At 51.3% G+C, this 24,767-nt stretch overlaps 1 protein-coding gene across 14 annotated transcripts in view; it reads left to right on the plus strand.

Moving 5' to 3' along the window:
• The first annotated feature begins 4,400 nt into the window (after positions 1-4,400).
• EBF3 (EBF transcription factor 3) overlaps positions 4,401-24,767 on the plus strand; it is a 117,045-nt gene continuing 96,678 nt past the window's right edge. For 2 of the 14 annotated variants that reach the window (XM_074373373.1, XM_074373377.1), the window contains exons 1-6: positions 4,409-5,095; positions 5,195-5,351; positions 5,732-5,795; positions 6,499-6,554; positions 9,628-9,701; positions 11,324-11,392. In XM_074373373.1, coding sequence (XP_074229474.1) covers positions 4,962-5,095; positions 5,195-5,351; positions 5,732-5,795; positions 6,499-6,554; positions 9,628-9,701; positions 11,324-11,392 — 554 coding nt within the window. In that variant the 5' untranslated portion in view covers positions 4,409-4,961. Of the gene's footprint in view, positions 5,096-5,194; positions 5,352-5,731; positions 5,796-6,498; positions 6,555-9,627; positions 9,702-11,323; positions 11,393-24,767 lie in introns of all 14 variants that reach the window. The other 12 variants (XM_074373375.1, XM_074373379.1, XM_074373378.1 and 9 more) reach the window with 9 other exon arrangements.

Consider the following 24,767-nt stretch of genomic DNA (forward strand, 5'->3'; position numbering starts at 1 on the left):
GGGCCTGGAAAACTCAGTAGACTCTGGCCTGGCTCCCTTTGTGCATAGTTTAACAGTTTGGGGCAGCCTGAGTGCGGAGCCCTGCCTTTCTTGGTGTCCCCAGGCCCACAGGCGAGCGTGTACCGGCGGCGCAAGGCAAAGCCCGGGCGCACTCAGGGACCACAGCACTGACCCGCGGTGAGCAGGCTTTGCGAGCGCATTGCTGTTCCACCCCATCCGGCAGTTTGCTGTACTTTCTGGGTGTGCCCTCCCGGGATTACCCTATTCTCTGGCTCTCCCAGCCCCTACGGCCTCTTCCTCGCCGGGGCCCAAGGTCAGTCTGGTCTCTTCTTTGGGGTTCTCTTCCCGGGCTCTGCTTGCATGCGGCGCCAGACCTGGACCTCGGGCCGGAGCGGGGCTGGAGGCCAGGTCACCAGCGCGGTCTGAGCGTGACCCCCGGGCGCGGAGGACGTGGGGGCGGGCCGCGCCTGCAACTCAGCACTGGCGGCGGGAACGCGGACCGCCGGCCTTCGGCGCGCAGGCTTCCACCCCTTCCCGAGGACTCAGAGTGGCATGGCCGCGCAGCCTGGGCCTCAGGACACTGGGCCTTCGAGGGAGCCGCCCCTGGCCGCGCCCGCGCGCCCCGGATCCCTCATGGTGATCGGCTTCCAGGAACCCCCGGCTCGGGCTTCTCAACGCCGGAAATGAATGCAGTTTATTACTCTTTGGAAGGCTGGTAGAGAGGGCGGCTGGCTCCCCGGGCTCGGCCGCGAGCAAGAAGGGGCATTCACAGAGTGCCCTGGCCGTTGGGCCAGCGCTGACTCTGCGGCTGGCCTTACGCCCTGGGACCCCAACTTGGCCGAAGTTTCTGGATGGCTCGGAGGCCGGCACCAGCCCGGCTCCCACTCTCCAGGCCTTGCACCACGCAGCAGTGGAGGACCCGGGACTGGGGAGTTGCTGGGGAAAGTTCACGCCTGGAGCGCGCGGAACAGCTCTCCCCACCCTTCCCGCGGGTGGGTAGTGGGCGCGGGCGGAGGGCTGGACGCGCGCGGTGGCCGGGGCACTGAGCGGCCGGCAGGGAGGCCAGGCTGGGCCAGGCCTGGGTGCGGGCGCTGTGCGCCTGTGCCTCCTGGCCCAACCTCGGATGGTGCCGCGGGTCAGCGGCCAAGCGCGGCCGTGGTCCTGCGCCCTGCACGCCGCTCCCCTAGGGGGGCTCCAGGGGCTGCGGGCGCTGTCTCTTTAAGGTCACTGCCTGCTCCGGCACGACGTGGGGAGGACAGCTGGGCACTGGCCATCTGACTGACTCCAGCGTGACATCTGGGAGCCCACTGGTGTGTGGCACGCGAAGCGCTTGATGCCGCTATTTAAATGCAAATGTGAGGGGGCTCATTGAAGCCTCTCCCCGTAAATCCGCACAAAAGGAATACTTCCCACCCTCCGAGGAGGAGGCGGCGGCGGCGGCGGCGGCGGCGCGAGGGCCACCCGTGCAAATCGCGTTGAGCGCGGGGCCCTGAGCGGTCGTCGCCGCCGTCGCGGCCCGCGGGGTTTCCAGCGAAGGTCAGGCCCCGCCCGGCCCGGCCCCCTGGGCGTCTGTCTGGCCCCTGGGAGCGCTCTGTGCGCGGAGGCTGGACCGGCGGTCGCAGCTGGCCTGCGCAACTTCCCAAGTGTCAGCCTGTCCCCATCTCGGCTTCCCCAGTCTGGGTCCTGGGCACCCCTAGCTCCCCAGAATGGGAGTGGGGCGGGGGCAGGACTCCCGCAGGAGGCGGCGGCGCTGGGACGCGCCCCCAGCATCTCTGAGCACGCCCAGGCATTGACCTACAGCCCCCTCTTCCCCTCCCCGGCCTGGGTGCTCGGCCCCTCGTTCCTCGCTGCTGCTGCTCCCGCCCCGTCAAGGCTAAAATCTGGGGTGGGGTGAGGTGGGGGCTGCGGGGGCTGCCCTCCCAGGCCGCTCCGCAGCAGGCCCGTGTGGCGACCCTGCCCGGCCACGATTCCTTGTGCCCGCAGCTCGGAGCCAGGAGTGGAGTGACAAAAAAGATAAAGTTGGTGAATGATAAAGACCGTATTTTCCACGCTTTGGGTGCGGGACCAGATGATCTAGAAAATGAGCTGAAATGGATTCAGCCTCCGAGCCTGTTGTGAGAGCAGCTGATTCCCCCATTTCGGGCCAGATGGCTGCTGAACACAGATTTGCATTCATTTTCGCTTAATATCGTCCAAAATAGTGGGGCAGCTGCATTTGTTGTCAAAAAGGTTTAAAACCCCTTTTCTTTCTGGGGCGGGATCGTTACCTTATGTGATGGGCTTACAGAACTTTCCTTCCCTCTTTAGTCAACAGTATCAGATTTAGAAGGATTTGTTTTTAAACCTTCTAATTTGGTAATCAGATTTAAATCGCCTTGGCGCGTGTAATCTGAATTAAAGATACTGTAAATGATTTTAAGCATGATATTTTCGTTAGAGCAAGGAAGGGGGCACCTCCAGCGTGGGCTGGGCATTTTAGGAAGTGTGCTACAAAGGAAGCATTGTTTCCTCTTTCCAACTTCATCTTTTCCGAAAAGGCACTTTGCATAATCTGACAATAACGCTTGCCTGGCCGCTCGCCCTGCGTGAGCCCCCCGAAGCAGCTAAATATGCAGAGACAAAGCGATATCTCAACCCCACCCTTCACCGTTGGCCAACTTTATTTTGCGTTGTCCCTCCACGAAGAAAGTGTCCCCTCTTACGCTCGGTCAGCTGTAGGTGGAAAGTGCTGGGCTTATTAGGAACATAGAAATTTTCTTTTAATTTATCGTGAATAGTTTCCATACACTTTGATTTAAGGTTATTAACATTCTATAGACAGTGGCATCTTTAATATGTGGCGATCGCTTCTAAAGACTAATCTCATTACCCTCAAATAGTCATAAAATATGATTTTATTATACTTACGTATTTAATTAGACGGCCGGCACCGGAATGGATTTTGAGATGGGACTGGCGCAACAGCTGTGATAATTCACTTATCTTTGGCAATAGTCATTAACCCCCAACACCAGCAAAATAGATTGCTTTCCAGCACTGCTTTTTCCTCACCCCTTCCAAGAGGCTTGGGGGTCCCCAGATAACGTAAATCGGACTTCGATTTTCCCGATTAATTAAAATATTAACGTACGCACACTGCCAATTCATGAAAAAAAAAGAGTGCTACCCCAGACTGGGTGGAAAGAGGCTGTCCTGCGACACACTTGCACCCTGAAACCTGTTTTTTTGTTTTTCATTTGTTTGTTTTAATCAAAGGGCCTGATTTCTCTCGGCAGGGAAGTGCCGGACAGCTCCCGGTCGTCCCCTGGGTCTCCGCCCCCTGTCGCACAGACGTCCTTTGAGCGGGCAGTGCGCCTCGGCGCCGAGTCTGGGCTGCAGGAGCCCGGCCGCCGGGCCCTCGCGCTGCCCGCGCCCCGCTGTCCTCCCGATTCCTCGAAACCAGGTCTGGAAGCCGCGCGCTGCGCGCTCACCCGGGCCCGGCGGCACCGAGGACACGACTCGGGCGCCGGCAGCGTCCGCTCGGCTTTTAGAGTGGCTGGCGCCGGGGAGGTCTGGCCACCGCGCAAGGCGCGCAGCCCGACACACGGCTCCGGGTCGCCGTAGAGGCCGGGCGCGCTTCCTGTCCGCCTAGAGAGCCCGAAGACTTCTTTGTCACTCGCCGCGCCTAAGGACAGGCCGGGGGACGGGGTCTCCCGTGGCCACCGTGAAAGAGCATCTAGTGGAGCCCGCCTCCGACGTGGGTCCTCTGCCTGACACTCGGTGGCCTCCGCCGGGGCAGAAAACATGGGCGCCCGGTGAGGCCCAGACGGGGGCAGACCGGCCCCCAAGCAGCCTTAGGTCTGCTTGGAAACCAGCCTCCCCCCGCCTCGGTCCCCAGCCCCCAGTTCGTTGCTTGCCCCTCCAGCTCCCTTCCTGCGGCTTGCCTGCCTCTGCCCACTTTTCCCTTTGGGCCGTCCCAGGGCGATCTGCGGCCCCTTGCATTTATTGCGAGCATTCGGGCAACGGGGGGCGCCCCGGCATTTTACCCCCTCCTCCCCACCGTGTTTTGACTGTGTGGCTGATTTCAGGAGGAGGTATTAAGGGGCCAAGCTGCAATTGTGCACTGCTTGTTTGTTTCATTTCAAGATTTATTTGGGCGAGTAGTAACTTCCTTGGCTGCGGGTGGGCGCGAGGAGCCGCGGCGCGTGGCTGGGGGCGGCAGCGGCGCTCGGTGGCGCTCGGCGGCCCTCGGCGGCGCTCGGCGGCGGCGGGGCTCGCGGGGCTCGCAGGGCTCGGGCCGGCTCGCGGCGCCGTCAGGCAGTCAGTCGGCGAGCGCGGCGGCGGCTGCGGCGGCGAGGGGCGCGGCGAGGGGCGGCCGCTCCCATATATGGCGCAGGCACCGCCCCCCGACGTCACCCTCTGACAGCGCCGCTCCCGGGGGCTTCGAGTTTTGGCTCCCGGGAAAGGGTCCATTCCTCGGGGAGAGAGGGCTGAGTTTTGTGCGCCTCCGTCCGCTGCGCGCGCCGCTCCAGGCCCCGCCGCGCCCCGCCTGCGCCCGGGACTGCGCCGCGGCACTCACTGCCCCGTTTATTTGTCTTTGGAGCAGGCGGGCCGCGCCAGAAGCGGGCGATCCCGCAGTGTCCTGCAGCCGCGGACGCCGCCTGGCTAGGATGACACCACGTTGAGCGCGCCTGCAAACAACAACAACAACAACCGCCGCCGCGGCCACCGCGTCCTGCTCCTCCGAAGCGCCGCCGCCGCCGCCGCCGGTGTAGCCGCCTCCGCGCCCCCGGCCGTCCGGAGCGCCCAGCCGCTGGTGTATGTCGCGCCTGCCCGGGACGGGCTGAAGCCGGCGGCGGGCCGGACCGCAGGCGCCGAGCAGGGCGAGCGCGGCCAGGGCAGCCGCCTGCCGCCGAGCCCCGAGCGCCGCTGCTCGCGGAAGCGCTTTCGGCCGGGAGCTGCGGCCGCCGTCACCAGTTTTCATGTTTGGGATTCAGGAGAATATTCCGCGCGGGGGGACGACCATGAAGGAGGAGCCGCTGGGCAGCGGCATGAACCCGGTGCGCTCGTGGATGCACACGGCGGGGGTGGTGGACGCCAACACGGCCGCCCAGAGGTACGTACCGGCCGCCCCCGCGCGCCCCGGCCCCACCGGGTCCCCGCAGCCGGCCGGCGCCGCGCTCCTCACCGGGCCGCTGTCTCTTTCCTCCCGCAGCGGCGTGGGGCTGGCGCGGGCGCACTTCGAGAAGCAGCCGCCTTCCAACCTCCGGAAATCCAATTTCTTCCACTTCGTGCTGGCGCTCTACGACAGGCAGGGGCAGCCGGTGGAGATTGAAAGGACCGCTTTTGTGGACTTTGTGGAGAAAGAGAAAGTAAGTGCAAACACACAATCACACCCTCCATCTTTCTAGAAGTGGGAGGCAGGCGGTGTCCAAGCGCGGTGGCCCGGAGAGCCCCCCTCGGCGGCGGGGACAGCTCCGCGAGGCGCCCCCGCCGCCGCCGCCGCCGCCGCCGCCACGTGCGGCCTCCCGGGCCCGCCGAGGGCTGGGCAACTTCTCTGCGCCCCCGGACTTACACTCCGGGCGAGGAGAACGCTGGGCTTCCAGCAGGAAAGTGACATCACCGGGCTGCTCCGAGCTAGGAATACTGCCATGTGTGAGGCCAAGGGGCCTCGGTCGTGGAGGGGGACCGAGTGCGGTGGCCGCACCGGACACCGATCGCGCTAAACGCAATTGTTTATCGTTACTTTCAGGAGCCCAACAACGAGAAAACCAACAACGGCATCCACTACAAACTCCAGTTGCTCTACAGCAACGGTAAGTGGCCGCTGCTGCTGCCGCCTTCCCGCCCCGCCGGGCTGGCTCTCCTTTCCCGAGATGTTAAAGGACGTAAAGATTCTGAGATTAAAATGACATGGATGTAAACACGAAGTCTTCTCATGGCATAGAAGGAAAACAAAACATAAACGATCAATAAGTCGATGGCACTTCACATGATTAACCGGCCGGGCTTGAAGTAGAAAGTAAAAAGGGGATCGATATGGGCGCCAGCAGAACGTCACTTTTAAGTGACTTTTTTCAATTTTGCAAATTAATGTTAATCATTGAGATGGGGGAAGCTCTGTAAACCGGGCATAACTTACTTCCCGTGCCCGAGTTTTTAAAAAATCCTCGAGAGACATTAGAAAGAGTTCAGACTCTCACTTAGTTTCCATTTCGTGCTTTCTGTTTTCTAAAAATAAATGAGCACATGGGCCCACCGGTGCAGCAATCAGGCCTGCTCTCAGCCGCGCAAATTTCTAGCACCTTCAAATGCAAACGCTGAGAGCCTCAAGGTTCCTTATTAAGAAAAGAAAAAACAATTAAATGAGAAGTGATTGGGGTTCTCTTTCCTGCCTTTTAAAGGGCATGCCTAAGTTTTGCTGCATCACGGGCGGCAGCAGTCCTGAGTTACTGACTTCCTGTGCCCCTGTGTGCCCTTGCTAAAATCCTGATGAGAAATTGTCCCTGTTTCTTGCAGGAGTCAGAACGGAGCAGGATTTGTATGTCCGACTCATAGATTCCATGACCAAACAGGTGAGAAAGTTTAAGCCTCTACTAGTTTTCACTGCTCAGCTGGAGTTGTCCTGGGGTCCAGAGACTAGGGGGCTGACAAATGGAACTGGTGTATTTGTTTTTCATTTGGTTTCCTTGACATGCTAATGAGAATTCCATATTTATTGGAATAAATGAAGCGATTGGTAAAATAGTTTATGCTGTCAATAGAACAGGACATATATGCCTTATGAAATGGCTTGTGATTGGAATCAAAATCTGTCTTAATTAATTATGGTAATTAATGTTGGACAGAAAATTTTCAAGATCTTCCCTCTTCTATATTTTTAAACGTTTCTCTTTCTGCCTGCAATCATTTCATTGATTTTTTTCCCTGTGACAAAGGCAACTAACTCCTTTCCAAAGCCCATTGAGTTGGACTTGATTGGTTCATTTTTTTCTCCTTTCTAGTGTGATGGTCTAGTAACACGAGACGTTTATTTGGATTTAAAAGTTAAATGTGTCGGGGTGAAAAGTCACCTTGTTCTCCCCTAGTCCATCTTCACCTCACAGCCCCCTCGTCTCCATAATTCAAACTCTGAGCTCCAGGGGTCACCCAAACCCGTCCATTGCTCTGGGGGTAGCTTCTCGTCCTCTCCACCCTCTGTCATACCTTGTAAATAACATAATTACAGGCAGTTCCTTATTAAATTATTTAACCTGTCTTGGTCAACTTTCCCGATGATAACTGTTGGCTATCAGTCGCGTGATTAAGTGCAGGAAAGCGCTGGCTTGCTTTCTGATGTTGTGCAGTCTCTGGCTGGTTTTGTGTAGGGTGTTATGTTGTTGTTTAGTTGTTTTAGAGATCCTCCCCCACATTTTCTTAAACTAGTGTGTTGGGGGAGGGGGCAAATCCAATGCCTAAATTACATCCACTCTGCACAGATTGATTTAAAATACACTTCCAAGCTCGGCTTCGCGCTTAGAAATGAAAGTAGTGTCTTCAGTTTTGATGCTAACTTTAAGAATTGTGAGCCAAGTCAAAAAGAACTCTTTCGGGCTCCTTGCAGCCCAGCACGCATGCTTCCCACTCTACACAGCAATTCATTTTAGGATTTTACTTGCCCTTTAAAAAGTTTGTCCTTACCTAGGCAACAAGCGTGTTAGATTTTAATGTCTGCAGTGGTAAAACAGCGTGGTTTTCTCTTAGAGTAAAACAGATCTGACAGGTAAACTGTGGTCTTTCTGACAAAGACGGAGGCGGGTGCCCTCCTGTAATCATTTCATTCGGATTCAGAGAAGCCTCTGGAACTCGGCCTGCGAGTGGACAGGGTGCTTTTATTTCCTTTGTATATAAGAGCTAAATGTTTTCGGAAATCGCTGTAGTCTAATAAAGAGGTTGATGTGGGCAGCACCGAGCTTCTGCATAGAGAAGGAGGAGGCTTCATTTTAAGTGCACTTTTATTGTTCATTTATCCATGTACCTTTGCAGTCTAAACAAGGCTGAAAATAAAGGCATTTAATCTCCTCTCACTGACGGGGATTGGGAAGGGAAAAAAAAAAAAAAAAGAAAGAAATAGCCCAGTAACTGATCAAAGAGTCAATGGCGCTGAACCGACAGTTTATGGATTTCTGTTTGTGCTACAAAATAAAAAATAAATCAAATACAAATACGGGGATCCATCCGAGGACAAGCCGCGTTGTCAGAAGTGCTGGTGCCCGCCGCGGCCGCGCGCCCTGAGCCCCAGGCGGCCCGTTGGCCTGCGGTGACACCCATCACTTCTGTGGTTGCCAGCGGATCCAGAGGGAGGCTGTGGGAGAGGGGCTCGCGGGGACCCTTCCCTCTTCCCAGAGGGCAGCCCCAGGCTTTCCCGAGAAAAAGCTTTATCCGCCTGGAAGTGGAGGAAAGTGTCAGAACTGCTGGAGGAGGTTGGAAGTAATTTCCAGATAATTTTCGGGGTGGGGGCGGGAAATGGAGAGGGAACTCCCCTCCCCCTTCCGTGGAATTTTCTGCGGGGAACTTGCGGCTCCCGGCCCCCGCCCCTTTCCCCTCCCCCAGTTGTCTTTTCCCCTTTCTTTCTCCTTCCCTTTTTCTGCGATGCCGGCGGTGGGGCAGGCGCGGGCGGCGGCGCGGACGGCCCGGCCCGGTTCCCGGCGGCGGAGCCGGGCTGAGCGCGGTCGTGAGCGCACCTAGGGCTTCGCACCATCTGGCGGAGCCTCTGCTCAAAACTCACCAGAGCGTGTGCGCAGACACTGCCTTTTTACCCGAGAAAAATCATTGTTAGCAGTTTCAAAACAAACACCAGATTGGCCATTAGCACTTTCTTTCCAAATATCATCCGGCGAGGAGCACGTGGCCGCGCGGGCCCGGGCGCCCCGGGGCCCCCCAGCACTCCTGCGGGGCGCCCACCAGGCCCGGCCCGGCGCGGCCACGTGCGGCTGCTGCACCCCGGCCCCGGGGCCGCCCGCGGCGTGCGGAGCCCGGCCTTGGCCCGGCGCTCGCAGCAGCGGCGGCGGCGGCGGCGGCGGCGGCGGCGGGGCCTGGGCGGGCGGCCCATGCAGGCGCCGGGGCTTGGACCGCGGGGAGCCGCGGGGCGCCTTACTTGCCCGAGCCTTGGGAGCGCGCAGGGCAGGGCGGACGCGGCCCTCGACACCAGGCAAGGCTGCCCGGCGGCTCTTCTCTGCTTCTCTAGTCGTAGCGCGTTCTGATCGGCCCCTTTCAACACGCTGATTGAACTCAGTGTAGACAATGGCCCGAAGACGCGGCCCCGCGGCGGCGGCGGCGCGGGCAGCCAAGGGGGCCGGGAGCCGAGTCGCCGGGGTCGGTGCCAGCGGGCCCTCGCTCCCTGATCGCATGCCTCGGCCTCCCTCTCCAGGCCCGAGCGCGGCCGGCGCCCTCCCAAGCAGAAGGCCCCGCGCAGGCCCGGCGGGCGCCCAGGAGAGGAGGCCGCCTCGGCCTAGCCAGGCTGCGGGTGACCCTGCCGGGAGGGTGGCCTGGGACGCCTGCCCTTGCCCGCCGTGCACCTGCCGCCCGCGAGGCCCGCCACGCCCGGGGCGATTGGGCGCGAAAGCCACGGGCGCTGCGTAACCCCGCCTCTGGTTGTCCCCCGCGCAGGCCATCGTCTACGAGGGCCAGGACAAGAACCCGGAGATGTGCCGCGTGCTGCTGACCCACGAGATCATGTGCAGGTGAGCGGCGGGCGCGGGCGGTGGGGGCGCGGGTGGCCTCGGCGCCAGCTGCGTCTACAAAGGACGCCGCGTCCAGGCGCCGCCACCCCGCCCAACTTCGGGAAGGGCATCGATTGAAACGTAATCGGCCCGCGGCCGCACGCCGGCCACCGAGGAACCCGGTCCCATTTCCCCCCCCCAGTGATGACGATCAGCGCGACCGGCTGCTCAGCAGAGCGGATTAATATGTTGGCCGTGTCTCTGCTGGGTAGTCAAAACCGAAAACAGGTCCTGGGCGACGCGTCTGTCCGCGATGCCGGAGAAGTCAGAGATCACTGGAAATCATTTCACTACTTCCCTCTCAGGCGCTGCCATCCTGAGATATACAGTTGTGTGTTACTGATAAAAAGGAAACTCTTTTGTACTTCTTATGGAGCCCGTGTATGTGAGAATTGGATTGTGATTCTGTCAGTTAACCTCTTCCCCAGAGCAGCGATGCATCGTTCATGTTGTTGTTGGATATCATGCACGTTACTTCAGATCTCTGTCAGAAGAGCAATTTCCCACCTGTTTTTTTCTAACTACCACAAGAGTTTCACCCCTACATGGCAAATAAAAATGCATCATTGACTTTGTATGTGCGGCATGTGAAATATAGTCGCTCCGCGTAATAAGGACCTGCTTTGCAGGCTTGGGGCTACAGTAGCAGGCCGCGGACTCTGAGGGGCATACTCCGCCTGGCTACGGTGCCTCTTGCCTGAATGCCATTTCTGAGCAGACATATTGTTACAGCCCTAATATACAAAAGCTGACTTTTTCTCATATCAGGTAATAAATATAAATTACAACCAATAAAGTGGAATTTCTTTATTATCCACTTCTGCATGTACTGCAATTAACATAGAAAGCGCACAGATGTGATTTAAGCTCTAAGTGGAAGACTGTAGACTTTCTTTAATCACTTTAGCTGTCAGCTTTAAAAGGCTTTATATACTTTGCCTACCATATGGTGTTAATTTAGCTAATTTAGACATGTAACCATTATACAAGTATGCTTTTTTAAAATGCAAGAAGCATAACATTTTTGTTTCATTTCTGCTTTAATTAAAGTTTCAATAACGGAGTTAAGGTAGGCTTAAAGAAGGAACAATAGAAGTTTCTGATAGATTGATACATGCTTTTGTGGTTATAATTAATAAATGCCCCAAAGAAATATTGGTTGAAGGTGGCATCTTGCATCTTTTCCAGAAATAACAGCTTGACAATTAGAGGTAAACAAAAGCTGAAGCTGTGAAAAGTTATTCCCAAGCCTCCTGCCTCCCCTTCTCAGTTCAGTGCAAAGACAAACACCGACAACGTTTTCCATATTTTAGCATCACAATTTGTATAGTAGCTCCTGACCCTCACAGTATTAACAGAAGCGCTCAACTTTGCTCCTTCCGGTAGAAAGTTACATCACAAGTTGAGCCGCAGAGCACGTGAACTCCCTGGGTTTAAATGTGCCAAACCGCCTTGGTAGGATAACTTATTTTCTTGACTCCAACTGCTTTACTGTCAGGCTTCAAAAAAAAAAAAAAAAATACAAGTCGGGCATGAAAGGATGAAATGTGTATTAAAAACCACTGTTTACGATTACTCCACAGCCGGTGCTGTGACAAGAAAAGCTGTGGCAATAGAAACGAAACACCCTCAGACCCTGTAATCATTGACAGGTAAGGATGACTTCTTTATTTTTCAAAACAAAACCGCAGCAGCAACACAGCCCGTTGCCTGGCTTGGGTTCCGGTGGCTCCATGTTTTTGAGTCTGGTGTGGAGCTCATCTCGGGCGTCGCACCATTTGTTGTCCGCGTGTGTTATCACGCACAGGTGGGTTGACTTGGAAACCTGGTGGCTCGCTCTGTGGGGATTCAGTAATTGCTTGCGAGTTGTCAAGGGAAGCAGTTTCATCTGCCACTGCTCTCACTGTGAGGAGCACTTTATGCCTAGAGAGTTTCTGGCTTTAAACCCAGAGATATGTCAGAAAATGCTTTTTGCTAATTTGTTAACAAGTATTTCGTTTTTGCATTATTTTTATCTCCGCTGATAGCTGAAGTTGAGACTTGGGTGGTGTTGCTGTTGTAATTGTTGCCCAGTGTTAGAATGAATTGAATCTGCTCTCAATTAGTTGCAAAATGTCTCCTAATTTTTTTCCAATTGTGGCTGTCGTTTTATGTCAAGTCGCAAATATGTAACTAACAAACCAAAGTTGTTATAATTGAAACTAATTACACATGCTGGTTACATTTCCCAACATTAATTTCCATGACTAGATGAGCCGTATGCATTCTTTACATTTGCTGCTTTTCATCTTGCTGTTTAGCACACTCCTTGGGCAACGTGGCATCCCTTTCAGATACTAATCATTAGTGTTAATCGTGCTAACGTGTATTTGGCATTGCTTTAGTGCCAACAACAAAAACACCACCACCCTCCTCTCCCAACCTCCACCCAAATCGCTGGGCTTTCGGTGACCTGGGGGAGAGGAAGATTTCGTTCTCCCCAACAATGGGGAACAGCAAAAGACCCAGTGTGTGATTGACTGCAGATTTTGAAATTGGTACCCAAGTCGAATAAATGTGAGATGTGTACATACGACACCAGTTTTGTGAGGCAGAGGTTCAGACTGTTTTGAAGAGGGGTTGAGTTTCAGCAGCTTTCATTACAAAGTTATCTTTTGATCATGAACTTTGCTGTCCACTGTCTGAAAAATTAAACCTGGAAAACTCTATGAGTTAAGCCTAAAGAAATATGCACCACCAGTGGAGAGCAATGCTAATGTTTAACTAGCTGGAATAGCTGTTTGCTTAGTGGAGAATGTTCGGTATCTGACAGAAGGGACAGCTCTCTTATTAGTAATCAAATAGGGTTGACCAGTTGTGGCCGTCACTCAGGCAATTGAGAACAAGTTCAACACTTTATAGGACTTGAACTACAGAAATCAATATAATTATATTTGTCTTTAGTGTTGTGGCTATGGAAATTACATGGCCTGGGATTGTCTCGTAACTGAATTTATTTCATTTTTTTTTTTTGATTAGCTAAAAGTGTCTGAACAGCTATCGGAATCTAGTCTGTGTTAGACGCTTGAAAAGACAGTGCACGTGTGCTCGTAAAGCAGGATTGTGAAGTGTTTCATCTTTTGAGTTGTCTTTGATTTGTGCTATTTGTAAATTTCGAAAGATGACTGGTTTTTAAATCTTGAGGTGTTTGGCATGCCACGATAATGAAGTAGCTGGGTTGATTCAACTAAGGTTTTGGACACTGTGTGTTCCCTTCCACTTTTGGTTTGTGTAACATTCAGTCATTTATTGACTGTTGATACTGAATAACTTTGAATACTATTTTCCATCACACAGTGGGGAACATCTTCCCTAGGTCTGCAGAAATGTACTTGTTAGTTCTCGTCTGAGTGAGTGCTGTCTTGTATTTGGTTAATTAAAATATGTGCTAAACTTCCTGATACCTCTCTAACCTAAGAGGAGTATGTGACCGCTCGATATTCTAGAAGCATGAGAGGAGGTGAAAAATGTAAAAACATTTGGTTAATGGGTTTACCAAGTTTATTTGAATGAGGAGGATTGCTGCTCCGTTTACGCCAGGCATAAATGCTTTGGAGGTCTTAATTATTGATGAAAAAATCTGCTGTGCTTCTAAATTCAAAGATATGACGATTTTATAGGAATTTTAATCACCTTCTGTGTTAGGGATTTTAAGGTAAGGATAGTTTTATGTCATGACAAATAGAATGTACATTTTTAGCATTCTTAAGAGAGCTGCCACTTCCCATGGCAAACACTGTTTGCATTTTGTCGTGTGATGTAAATCTTTGTGAGATGATTGTGGTGTGGGCACGTCTCCAGTTTAAGGCATAATGCTGGGGGGAAAAATGAAGAGTTCAGTGTTCACTGGGGCAAGTAGTGTTAATCAGAGAAAGAAAAATGCCAATAGGAGAGGAGCATCTTCAGTCATGCCGTCTTTCGCAACTGAGGTGTGTTTCAATTTCATAATGATAATCATTTCTGTGGCGTGTGTGTTGCCTCCTAAAATTAGTTGCTTATGTTGAGTTTCCAGCCCGTGTTTCCTCTTGAGTATTGCAGAATAAAATATCCCATCAGGTTGGTGAGTCAGTCTACAGGTCCCCATCAGCAATGTCATCACTTGGTTAGTTGGCTTAAAAAAGAATTATATACAGTGCGCTTTGCTGGCTCCTTGTGGCCTTTGGATACATTTAGCGGGTTCTGACCAGATAAGGCATATTTTTCCTGAGGATATAAACCAATAATTCCAACCTGAATTGAGATCAATGGGCCCACATTTGTTCTAACCCACCCTGAGCCTCTTCCCGCACGCAGATACTGCTCTTCTGCGTTATGAGAACAGAGAACTCTCCTCTCTGGCAAGGAAATCACATCCTATGGACTCTGATGCCTTAAATCAATTAATTACACGATTTAGTGTAGTTCTCGTTCAGAAGCATTAAATACACACAAGCAGCGTGGAAGGCCCCTCAGTAAAAAAAAAAAAAAAAGGGGGGGGAGTGAAGATAGTTTGTATTACAAAACCCTTTTAATTTATGGTGAAGGTTTCACTTATGTTAACTGTTTTCTTCCTCATAAAACAGTGCTAGAGAAGGCATTTTTTTTATAGCTTTGCAAATATAATTATGCTATGGTGTCTTTAAAATAATATAACAACTTGTAGGGTAAAGGAGAACACATAACATTGTAAAGTAAAAATTGTGGCCAGTAAACAGATGCAATAGGAGAAGACATCTCTGGTGGACGGTGGTGACCTGCGGAGAGCCAGATGCTAGGAGGCAAAAGGCACGTGTGTGCGTGTGTGCTCACCCCCCAACGCACACACCCACATACATGTGCATGCGCGTGCAGTCGTACACAGCCTCACACACATGTTCGCATGTCTGTATACACATCCGTGTGCACACCCACGCTTGTGCATATACATGAATCTGTATACGTGCAGACGTATATACACACGCGGTTTTTCGAGTACTGCTGGAAAGGATGAGAGTATGATTTTCCTCGTGGAATGATGTTTTCTGGGAAAACACAAAAGCAGATGGTCTTCATTAGGAACACCCATTGTCCACATATCCCAGCTATGAACAGATAAATCTCTCCTGTTTCACCCGTGCATTCCAAGGGCTGTAAATGATTACAGGATGTTGGTGTAGCTGCTAAACCAAAACCACACTCTTGCCTCTCGCCCCCTCCCGTGCCAGCCCGGGGTCTCCTGGGCCCCCTGCGAGGGCCCGGGGAGCTGCAGGCTCTCACCTCCCCTTGCTCGCCGGGCCTCAGTGGACCCGAGGTGCAGGGTCCAACTGTTGCAGATGGGAGAGGCCGACGGCAGAGGTGGCAGGAGCCGGGGGACGCAGCCGTCCAAGGGGCCGGGTCGCGCACTGAGTGCCCGGGCCGAGCAGGGTGTGCTCGGCGGGGCGGCTCCAGATGGCCCCGGCGCAGGCGCCCACTTGCTGGCATCTCTGCAGCAGGCAGGGCCCCCTCCCCAGTCAGCCTGGCATTGGTCTGTAGGGTTTGAGAGACTTATCATTCCAAGTCTGTCCTACTTTCCTGTCTGGAAGCCAGACATCTGTTTATCCCATTTTCTTTCATACAGAGTTTGGAATAGCTTTAGTTTGGGGAGGGGGGTGGGGAGTTTTGTCATATTTAACAGCTGTTACAAAATTTCAACCCTGTGGGCTCTGAAAATACTTCTCAGCTGACCTCAGATTTTTTATACATAACTGACATTGGGTTGTAGAAAAATCTTATTTACTTAACCTTTCATTGTCTACGATTTCACATTGTCTTTGGTCGGACACGCTAACCGTCCCCAGTTTCAGCTCTGCACCCTCCTCCATCCTCCAGGCCCCCAGAGCCTCACTCTGATTCATTTACGAGTTTTAAGTTTACACCTTTAAAGTGATTGCAGAACAGTAGCCGAAGACCGATTGGAGATTTTCTTTCTTTCTCTCTCTTTCTTTCTTTCTTTTTTTTTTAGTCAACAGTGTTTCCTTTCACTTCCTGTCACAAAGGTCAAAGAGAGCCGACCTTTGCTGGCAGTCCTCCTCACTGAATTATTCATGGCATTGACTTTTTGTCAGCACACACAGTTGTGCTCTGGGACATTTTATTCATTTACCTCATTTAAAGCGCCTTTCTGCACCTGTTCAAGTATTAATATCATGTAATTTGGGCCTAATGCCGATTTTGCTGAACACTCATTATATTTTTTATTAGCTATATTTCCAAACGATTATGTATGATTATTACCAAGCCTTACAAACAGCACCGGGTTATTCCCTAGCCCCTTACATCTTCTTGTCAGGTTGTTTTCAGAAGCGGGGAGGATAAACATTTGACCAGTCCCAATGTTTTTATTCCTACTCCATCTCCAAGCAGAGAACTTAAGGCTTCCTCCCTCATGGCTTTGCACGAGCGTGATTAAATCCAACTCCGAGGGAGCTGTACAAATGCCAGCATTTATAAGGTCAACGCTTTTGTTAAAAATGCTATGTAAATGAGGATCTGCAAAAAGGGACATTAAATAAAATTAAATTCATTGTCTTCTTTAATGTCATTTACATTTTGGCTAAGCCCCGGCCTGTCAAGGAGGATTTTAAAAATAATTTTAATTACACATCATTTAGGGATCCAGGGTTTTCTATTCAGTAGCATTTGGATAACCTGCAAAACAGAGACTGTTTATTAACTTCTTAAACGACAACTTGTCATTTCATCTGCATAAGGCAATGAAAACAGTATAGTTCGGTGTTAATTTCTCCTTCTCGGTTTCCTTAAAGATGTGAATATAATTATCAGCCAACAGGCCTGGGGTCCTGGAGTCCTCCTCTGGGTGTGGGCTGGCTGTTTGAGACGCTCTTTGGTTCAGGATCTGTTTTAATACATTGGGGCTTCAGTGCAGGGAAAATGTTGGCGAGAAATTTGGCAATACGAAAGCACACTTTGGATGAATGGATGTGGCTACAAAGAATCTGATTTTGTCTGGCACCCGCCCCACTTGGCTTCTCCGTGCTCAGGTGTGAATGGCTGTCTTATTCCCTGGCACGCCAGTGGAGAGAGGCAAAAAGTTCAGCGTGCTCATTCATCCTTTAAAAAATTTTTTTTCCATAAACTTCTGAAAATAAACAGAAAAGGAAGAGCTGTAGTATTGAGTCACAATGCCATGCTTTCATTTAAATGGGGAGACACCAGAAACAGTTGCCACTTTGTATGTTTCCTTCTCCCTGGGAGCCCCGGGATTAGAGAGTTGACATCATACATGCTAAGTCTGAGCGCCGCCCGCCACTCCATGCCAGCGTGCAGCCGCCGGCCACGCTGCTGCAGAGCCGTCACCAGGCCCAGTGCCTGCATCTCTGGTCTAGGCCCAGGAGGCCTGCAGAGATTTATGGCTGCCTGGCCTGGGTGAGGACTCCACGGCCAGGCCAGTCGAAGGCCGGGTTTTAAAACAAGCCACACACCCATAATGACTTCCGCAACACTCTGAAACAGCTCTGATTCTTGTCCGCTTGTGCAAGGGAGAAGCCTCTCCGGAGCTGCCGAGCACGGGAGCCCGGGAGCTGAGCGCTGCCGCCGGGTAGGAAGACGCGGGGGCGAGGGGAGGGGCTGGCGGCAGGGCTGTCAGAAGCTATACTCCAGGAGGTATGTTGACGCAAGCCATCCCGCCCCTCTGCGGCAGCCTTATCAGGTGAAAAGCAAAGATATTGCCAGTGCCTGTAATTGTGTTAGGATGGCTTGGATGAATTGGATTACCTTATGGAAAGCCGTCCAAACTCCGGGTTCTGTTACGCATGCTTACAGGAAGCAAATAATTACTCTCTGTGCACCAGGAGATAATTGGGGCTGGCCGGAGGCCTTCTCGCGCCGCCGAAGAAAGCGGGAGAAGCTGGCCTCGGCAGAGCATTTAGGAGACAGACCGGGAGGACGGGGACCCTCGCTGCCTATGGGTGGCTCACGCTGATGCTGTAATTTTCGGTTACTTTTCAAGGATGGTGAATAATTTATCAGAATTCAAACTAACTGTGGCAACGGGCGGCACGTTGGAGGAGATAAAAAATTCCGAGCTCTAATGATGGAAATTGTCGTTGCAGACAGGAAGTGATTGACAAGTAAGGGTACAGGAAGTGAAAACTCAAGGAGCTTAACCTGTGCTTGGCAAAGCTGCGAGAGCTTGCACTCGGAGAAAATGAAAACCATTCAGGCTGCCAGCTCGCCAGAACACAGCTCCTCGTTTGTTTATCTTCCGAGCAAATCTCCCAAAAATGTTTGTGGTCAAAACTCTATATAATGAGACATTATGCCGGTATTATTAATGCTTTAAAATAAAAATCTGGCTATAATTTAGAAAAATAAGCGGAGGAATTTTACGTGTTATGGGTTTTCTTGGTTGTGTTTTATAAGCTTCTTAGATTTTGGGGTAACGAGCGTCCATTACATTGTAGAAGCTGGAGGGAACTGTTTTCAGGACTGTTTATTCAGAAAGCAGTCAGTAATATCTGTCAACGTAATAAATGCTATGAATTTGCAAACAATTAGATGAAGAGCGCTGTCGGGGGTGGGGGCCGCCATGGTGGTACTGGAAAGCTCTCATTCTGGTTGTTTCTGAATCACTCATTTCCCCTTCCCTTTAAAAACAAAACAAATGAAAAATATCCCTCTGCAATTCCTGCGCTGGAAGTTGCTCAGCTAGAAAATACTGAAAACGCACGCCGGCCGCGGTGCCGAAAGTGGACGGAGTGCATCGTCTGAGAGCAGTGGAGGGGGGAGCGCCTTGCTTTCCCAATAATTCACTAGGAAATGAGTTTAACATGTGCGGAAAGGAAGGGGCTCCAGCGGTGTTGTTGTAGGACCCGGAGCCCAGGCCCCACCGGCGGAAGGAGTCGGCTCCAGAGAGTCTCTGCTGGACGGGGAGCCAGTGGCTGCACATCTGGGGAGGAGGCCAAGCCCAGACAGGCAGCTCCAGCCGCGCCCCTGCCTCCGCCCCTCCCCTCCCCCTCCCCTCGCTCTCAGCAGAAGGCAGCTGGGGGCTGGGTGCCATGTTAAAACAACAGGACAAAACTTGGGCAGTGTTTAAGGCCCAGAAAATATTTGCTGTTGTGATGACAAATTTCCAAAGGGGGTAGACCAGCCTTGACCCTCGAGGCCCGCCCTCTGAGAGGAGGGTTTCAAGGAGGGTGTCCTGCAAACCCGCACAACCTCACCCTTGCTGTGCGTTTTCGTGGAAATAGAAGGCTTTCACTGCAATGGCCAGTCTGGGTGTTACAGGGTCGCGGAGCACAGGTCTGGAGCCCACGCCCAGTCTGGGGCCATCGGAGGATGCCATATGTGTGCAGCAAGGCGTGGAATTTGACTGTGTGCACCCCCAGTGTGTATGGGGGAGGGGCAGCCAGGCCACCCCAACTCTGGGCAGGGTTGGGGCCTACAGAGAAGGCCCAAAGCAGGAGGGTCCCCCTTTTATTTTAAATAACACCGCACAAAGCCACTAGGCATTGGGGAGGGGGAGGGGTGCTCCCCTCCAGCCCTGTTGAGGAGGGTGTCCTCCTTGTGGGCCCCCTGACTTTTCTAAGACCTTCAGCATCAGGGAATGTGGGTCAGCAGGCACCTGCATGCTGTTCTGACAGGTACATGCCGGTGTCCTTTCCAAGCTGTCGTGGCTTGGGGCCACTTGTCCAGCTCTGTAGAATGACATCCCACGGCCAGGAGGAAAGCCAGGGAGGCACGAGAAGTGCTGGGGAGCTGGTGGCCATTGGGCAGGGACACTGAGGCCACACCTGCACCGGTGACACCCATCTCAACCTGGCATTTCTTCCTCTGCGTTTGATGTAGATGCCAAAGTGTTCTGATGACATTTTTGGAAAAATTAATAGACTCTATCTTTTGGAGCAGTTTTAGGTTTACAGAAACATGAGCAGAAAGTAAGGTCCCTGTATTAATACCTGCTCCTCCCAGCCACCCCATTTCATCTTGGTACCATCTTGCAACAGCGAGGTTCATTGCTACAGTCAATGAGCCAGCGTTGATACCTAACGTTGATACATCGCGATGAACTCAAGTCCACAGTTTACACTAGGGTTTGCTCTGGGTGTTGTAGATCCAATGGGTTTTGACAGATGCCTGGTGACACGCATTGTCCTACAGAGTCGCTCCCCCCACCCCAGTCCTGACGTCCTCTGCGCTCCGCCTCTTCACCCTCCCTTCCCCTAAGCCCTGACACTGATCTTTTCACTGTGTCCATAGTTTTACCTTGTCCAGAAAGTCATAGAGTTGGAGTCATGTAGCATGTGGCCTTTTTGGACTGTTTTTTTTTTCATGTACAAATATACATTTAAGTTTCTTCCTTGTGTCTTTGTGGCTTCAGAGCACTGTGATAGTTTTTGAATTTCAGGTTTGTTTTTTTTTTTTTCTCTTCTTACAGGTTTCTGGACAATGTTGTTCCTTTCATTTAATGTCTTGGCGCTTTTGTGATAAACTCCTTCACCCCTGAGCTTATTGAAGTCCGTGGTGTTTTGATGTTTGGTTGTTGTCTGTGGGGTTCTTGTGATTTTGGAAGTTTACATGTCCTACCCCATTTTTGGGAAAAAAAAAGCGACTGAATCCTTTGCAAAGAAATAAAAACATTTAAACTTTTTTTTTAACCAAGAATTTATTTAAATGGCATGACTCTGTTTTGCTTATTACCAGGTTTTTTTCACCCTAAATAATACTTTTTTAGAATATTTAAATAGCGTAGGCCATAAAAGGAGAATGATTAAATTATTGGGAAGGTGAACATGCTACCCTATGGCAGAAAAACTGAATGCATTCAACACCGAGTGTAGCTGTTGGCTTTTTTGGTTTAATAAATTAAACTACAAATTTTCCTAATTGCCAAACAAAATGTTAGGCCAGCTTTAGCCATTGCTGACAGTAAAACACAACATAAAACCTGCTGAGAGTTATATGTGGTATTTAATACGAGACAGAGTAATGCAAGGGTTTTTATGGTTAAGTATGAATTCACACCCACAGCATTTGTTTCACATTAGGAAAGGTTTGTAAATCAGATCAGTGTGCGGGGATGGGGTGGTCCCGGCAGCCCCTCGGTGTCTCTCCATCCTGATATTTGGTTGTTGGAAATGCTGCCAAAGGGGAACTCCCCGTCCATTTCCATTTTCTCAATGAAGCGATTTGTCCTCTGACATCAGGAAGATTGGGTCAGGAAGTAAGTGGGGGATTGGATCAGACGTGATGCTCATCCCTGCCGTCCGAGGTCATCGGCCGGATCCGGCCATCGGGCAGCAGCCATCAGTTATGAGACGTGGGCTGCCCATCGGTCCTTGGCCAGCGGGGGCCCCAGGGAGAGGTGGGGGAGGATCTGGGAAAGTGCTTTCAGGGGGAAAAAATGGCAATAACTATCATTTATTAAATTTGACAAGCGAGTTCTAAATATAACAGCCCTTTCCCCAAAGATCATTACTTTGAACAAATAAATGAGTTATGCAAGTTAATAAACGGCTAGGTTTCCCATCCAGAGGTGTGCCTTTGTGTGGCTCAAAAAATAGACCTGGCTCTCTGTCTCCCACCCCCCCAGCAAGTGACTGACTCTCTCCCACTTGGGCTGGTCACCCAAGTGTTTGTGGCGGCCTCACTGCTCCGATGGCGTCTGTAGGCGGGCCAACGGCCATGGAAGAAAAGCTGTGCGGTGAAAATAAACTCGCCTTGGTTCTGAATAATCTAACACACAGATTCGCTACATACTTTTAAAGAGGCTTTCCCATGTGATCGTAAATAAAGTGAGGTCTCTAAGTACAGTTTAACTTTAAGAAAAGAAAAAATGTGGCTGTTCTAAGTCCTGTGGTCAGAAGCAGGTTTGCGGGGCCAGCGGTGTTTGTCATGACAAGTGACTGCAGCCTGTGTTTCCTGAGACCCCATTATAATTATTCCCAGCAATTATAGCATCCAGAACCCCATTCCAGCCCCAAACACATTTGTTCCCATTTATTAGACTGTGAGCAGTAACTAATTTACATTGTTTCAGAGTTGTGTGTTATGGTAATTTATTGCGTGTGCTGGAGGTCAAACAGAGTTGACCAGTCGGCCGGGCAGACCCGCACAAGGCGGGGACCAAGGGTCTAGAAACGGGGAGGCAGTGGGGCCGGGGGCACGTGATGTGAAAACTGCTACGGTCTTTTTAATCATGTTTTGATTTATTCTCTGTTACATTACTGGCTTTATCCTCTTGCTCCCTTTCTGTTTTTCAACAAATCAGAGCCGGGAACAGGATTTTTTTTTTTTTTTGAAGGAAATGGAAGCGATATCTTCTAACGAGTGGAAACTTTTACTAATGCCCTGAATAAAATATTTGTCAGCGGCCTCCACTAAACGTAAAAGCACTCCACAGAGGGAACAATGCCTTAACTGTTCCCTCCTCATCAGAGCGGGTTTCGTTATCAAGTTGAGGAAAAAGGCTTGTTTAGGCGAAAATAATGATCATAAATAGAGCTGTATAGCGGGGCTGGGAGGAAGTGGTGACAGTGCGTGCTATCAAGACCTGCAATTCCAAGGAAATATGAGTGTTCTGATCCAGGGAAGCAGTAATTATCTTTTTGTGAGGAATGTACAATGGTGTCGGATGATGAATTGATCGCAGATTGGGAGCGTGGTTTAACTGTCATGTACAGAGATAAGAGGGAGCCGCGGGATTGCTCATTGCTTGTGCTAGTTCACAGCCAGCCAGTTTATTAGCACAAATCCCAAATGTTTAGTAAACTCATTAGGTCCCATCTAATGCTAATTTATCATCATAGATGGAACCCTAGCAGTGGAGGGAGGCCGAGGACTGTACCGAATCCGCGTGATTTACGGAGCTTTCTGATCAATCACATTCTTTGCACTGGCCGTTTTTCTTCAAATGCTTTAAACGGGCCTGAATGATCATAGGATTAGGCCCTGGCAATCGGTTAGGGTTCTCCCACCTTATCTTCCCCGTGATGGTTATCTGAAAGGTTACGAAATCCTATACAGTCTGACGTGGGGGGTGGGGGTCGGGGTGGGGGGCTCTGGTTTTGAATTGCTTTGCCACCTCCCCCTCCCTTCCTCGCCTCTTCCCCCACCCCTGACAGCGCCCCCCTAGCCCTCCCCACCTTCCCCCTTCCTTTTGCAATCCAGCCACAGAGTCGAATTCAAAGAATTTTCCTTGCAGAATCAGTTTACCGAGAAATGCATCATGGTACATAAATGTCAAGCACAGTTTATTCTAAACTTCAGACAGTGTTTTTCTTTTAAAAAATCAAGCTTTAAATGCCCAGTTCTCCTGACATTTTCGTACATATTCTATAGTGTTTTCGAAGAGGATAATAACCTTTGCTTGATCCTAGGCAACAGCTGCAAAGATAATGAAATTCTTATGATATTTCACCAGGTAAAATGTGAATTGCAGAAGAAAAGCTATTGAATTTTTATGGATCTTAATCGCATAAAATGAGATTCATGGGGCATACGTGTAACTATACTCGGCGGACCGGCCGCCTGCAGTTGCAGGAGGAATCGCCATGCAGCTCGAGGGGCGCTCCAGCTCCTGTGCGCGGCGTGCCCCCCAAATGCTGCCTGCAGCTTGCCCTGAGAGTGATAATGAAATATGACAGAAATTTCCTTGTGCTGGATCAGTGGCAAGAGAGGTCCCGCACGGCCGCTATTAATTCATCTGACTTACGTTCCAGGTCTTGATTTACCTTATGATTAAAAACTTCTGCAGGTTTGCTCCCCAATTGAAATCGGATCTCATCTGCAGCCAGTGGTATTGATCTCTATTTAACATCAAGGCTCAGAATTGATTGGCATTGATTAACAATAAAAATGCTCTCCTCCTCGCCCCGCTGCCGGCCAACGTTCGGGAAGAGGTGCACTGTGGTCCTCTCCTCATTGACCAATCTCAGAGGGGACGCGGCCCCGCCCACATATAAACAATGTATTTTAATGTTATTGTAACTGGATGCTGGAGCGGCCTCGCAAATTGATTTTCTTCTTGTTGTATAAGATAAATATCTTTCATAAAATTCTCCTGTTGTTTAGGGTTTTACAGGAAGAACTGGATTCCTAGAACAGGGCTGTTTTGCTTTTCCCACGGTGTCCAAAAGTGGGTGAAAACATAAAGGCTGTGATGACCCAGCACTAGAGAGGAAACGTTAATCAACGCAGAAACCATGTGCAGGGCGGGCACGTCCCGTCGGGGTGGGGGGGTGGGAGGGTCCTTCCCCGCGGAGATGCCGGCTGCCCCTCTCGTGCCGCCGGTTTTACCGAGCATTTTACAGTTTGGGCTGCGTCTGCGAGCCCAGGCCTGTCACGTGCAGGAGGCCAGCTTCCCTCCATAATGTCGCGTGAACATATGGTCCCAAAGAGCTCGGCTCGGAAAAACCACTCAACAGGCTCCGACCCAAAAGCCTGAAAGAGGCTGTGTGTTTGTTTCCATTTTGTTCTCCCTCGCTGGCGTAGAGGCAGGCTGTCCAAAGAATTTCTCACAAGCCCTTTAGGTGAGAGCAGAGAGGGGAGAAGACGCATTTAGGAGAGTAAGTGAGAAGAGACCCCGCGCGCTGGAACTCTGGACACGCGTGCTGCGCACTCGTCTGGTTCCCAAGCCCGCCTGGTGACGCTGGCCAGCACGCTGGCGCTCGTCCTGGACGTCCAGGGGCGCTGGAGGCCAGGTCCAGCTGAAAGGAATTATCCAATCTCTAACATCCAGAAGTTTACAGTTATATAATGATGGAGAAAACCGCAAATCCCAAGGGATGTCAAATTTTAGAGATACTTTTAAAATGAAATTATCCAGCCAAGCTTATAAGACAGCCTTCTTGTACTTAAGACAAAAATGACAATCTGGAATTAATTTTTTTTTTTTGTGATAGGGCAAATCCAATTTGCTTCTTTAACTGTTGATTAAGGAATCAGTTCTACAAGGCTGTCCCCTGTAAGTATTTGCTGTTTATTTGTCTGTGGAGAGCCGCTGGAATCCCCTCCAACTGGGAACGCCGGGTC

This window comes from Camelus bactrianus, chromosome 11 (assembly GCF_048773025.1).
Source record: "Camelus bactrianus isolate YW-2024 breed Bactrian camel chromosome 11, ASM4877302v1, whole genome shotgun sequence".
Taxonomy (NCBI): domain Eukaryota; kingdom Metazoa; phylum Chordata; class Mammalia; order Artiodactyla; family Camelidae; genus Camelus; species Camelus bactrianus.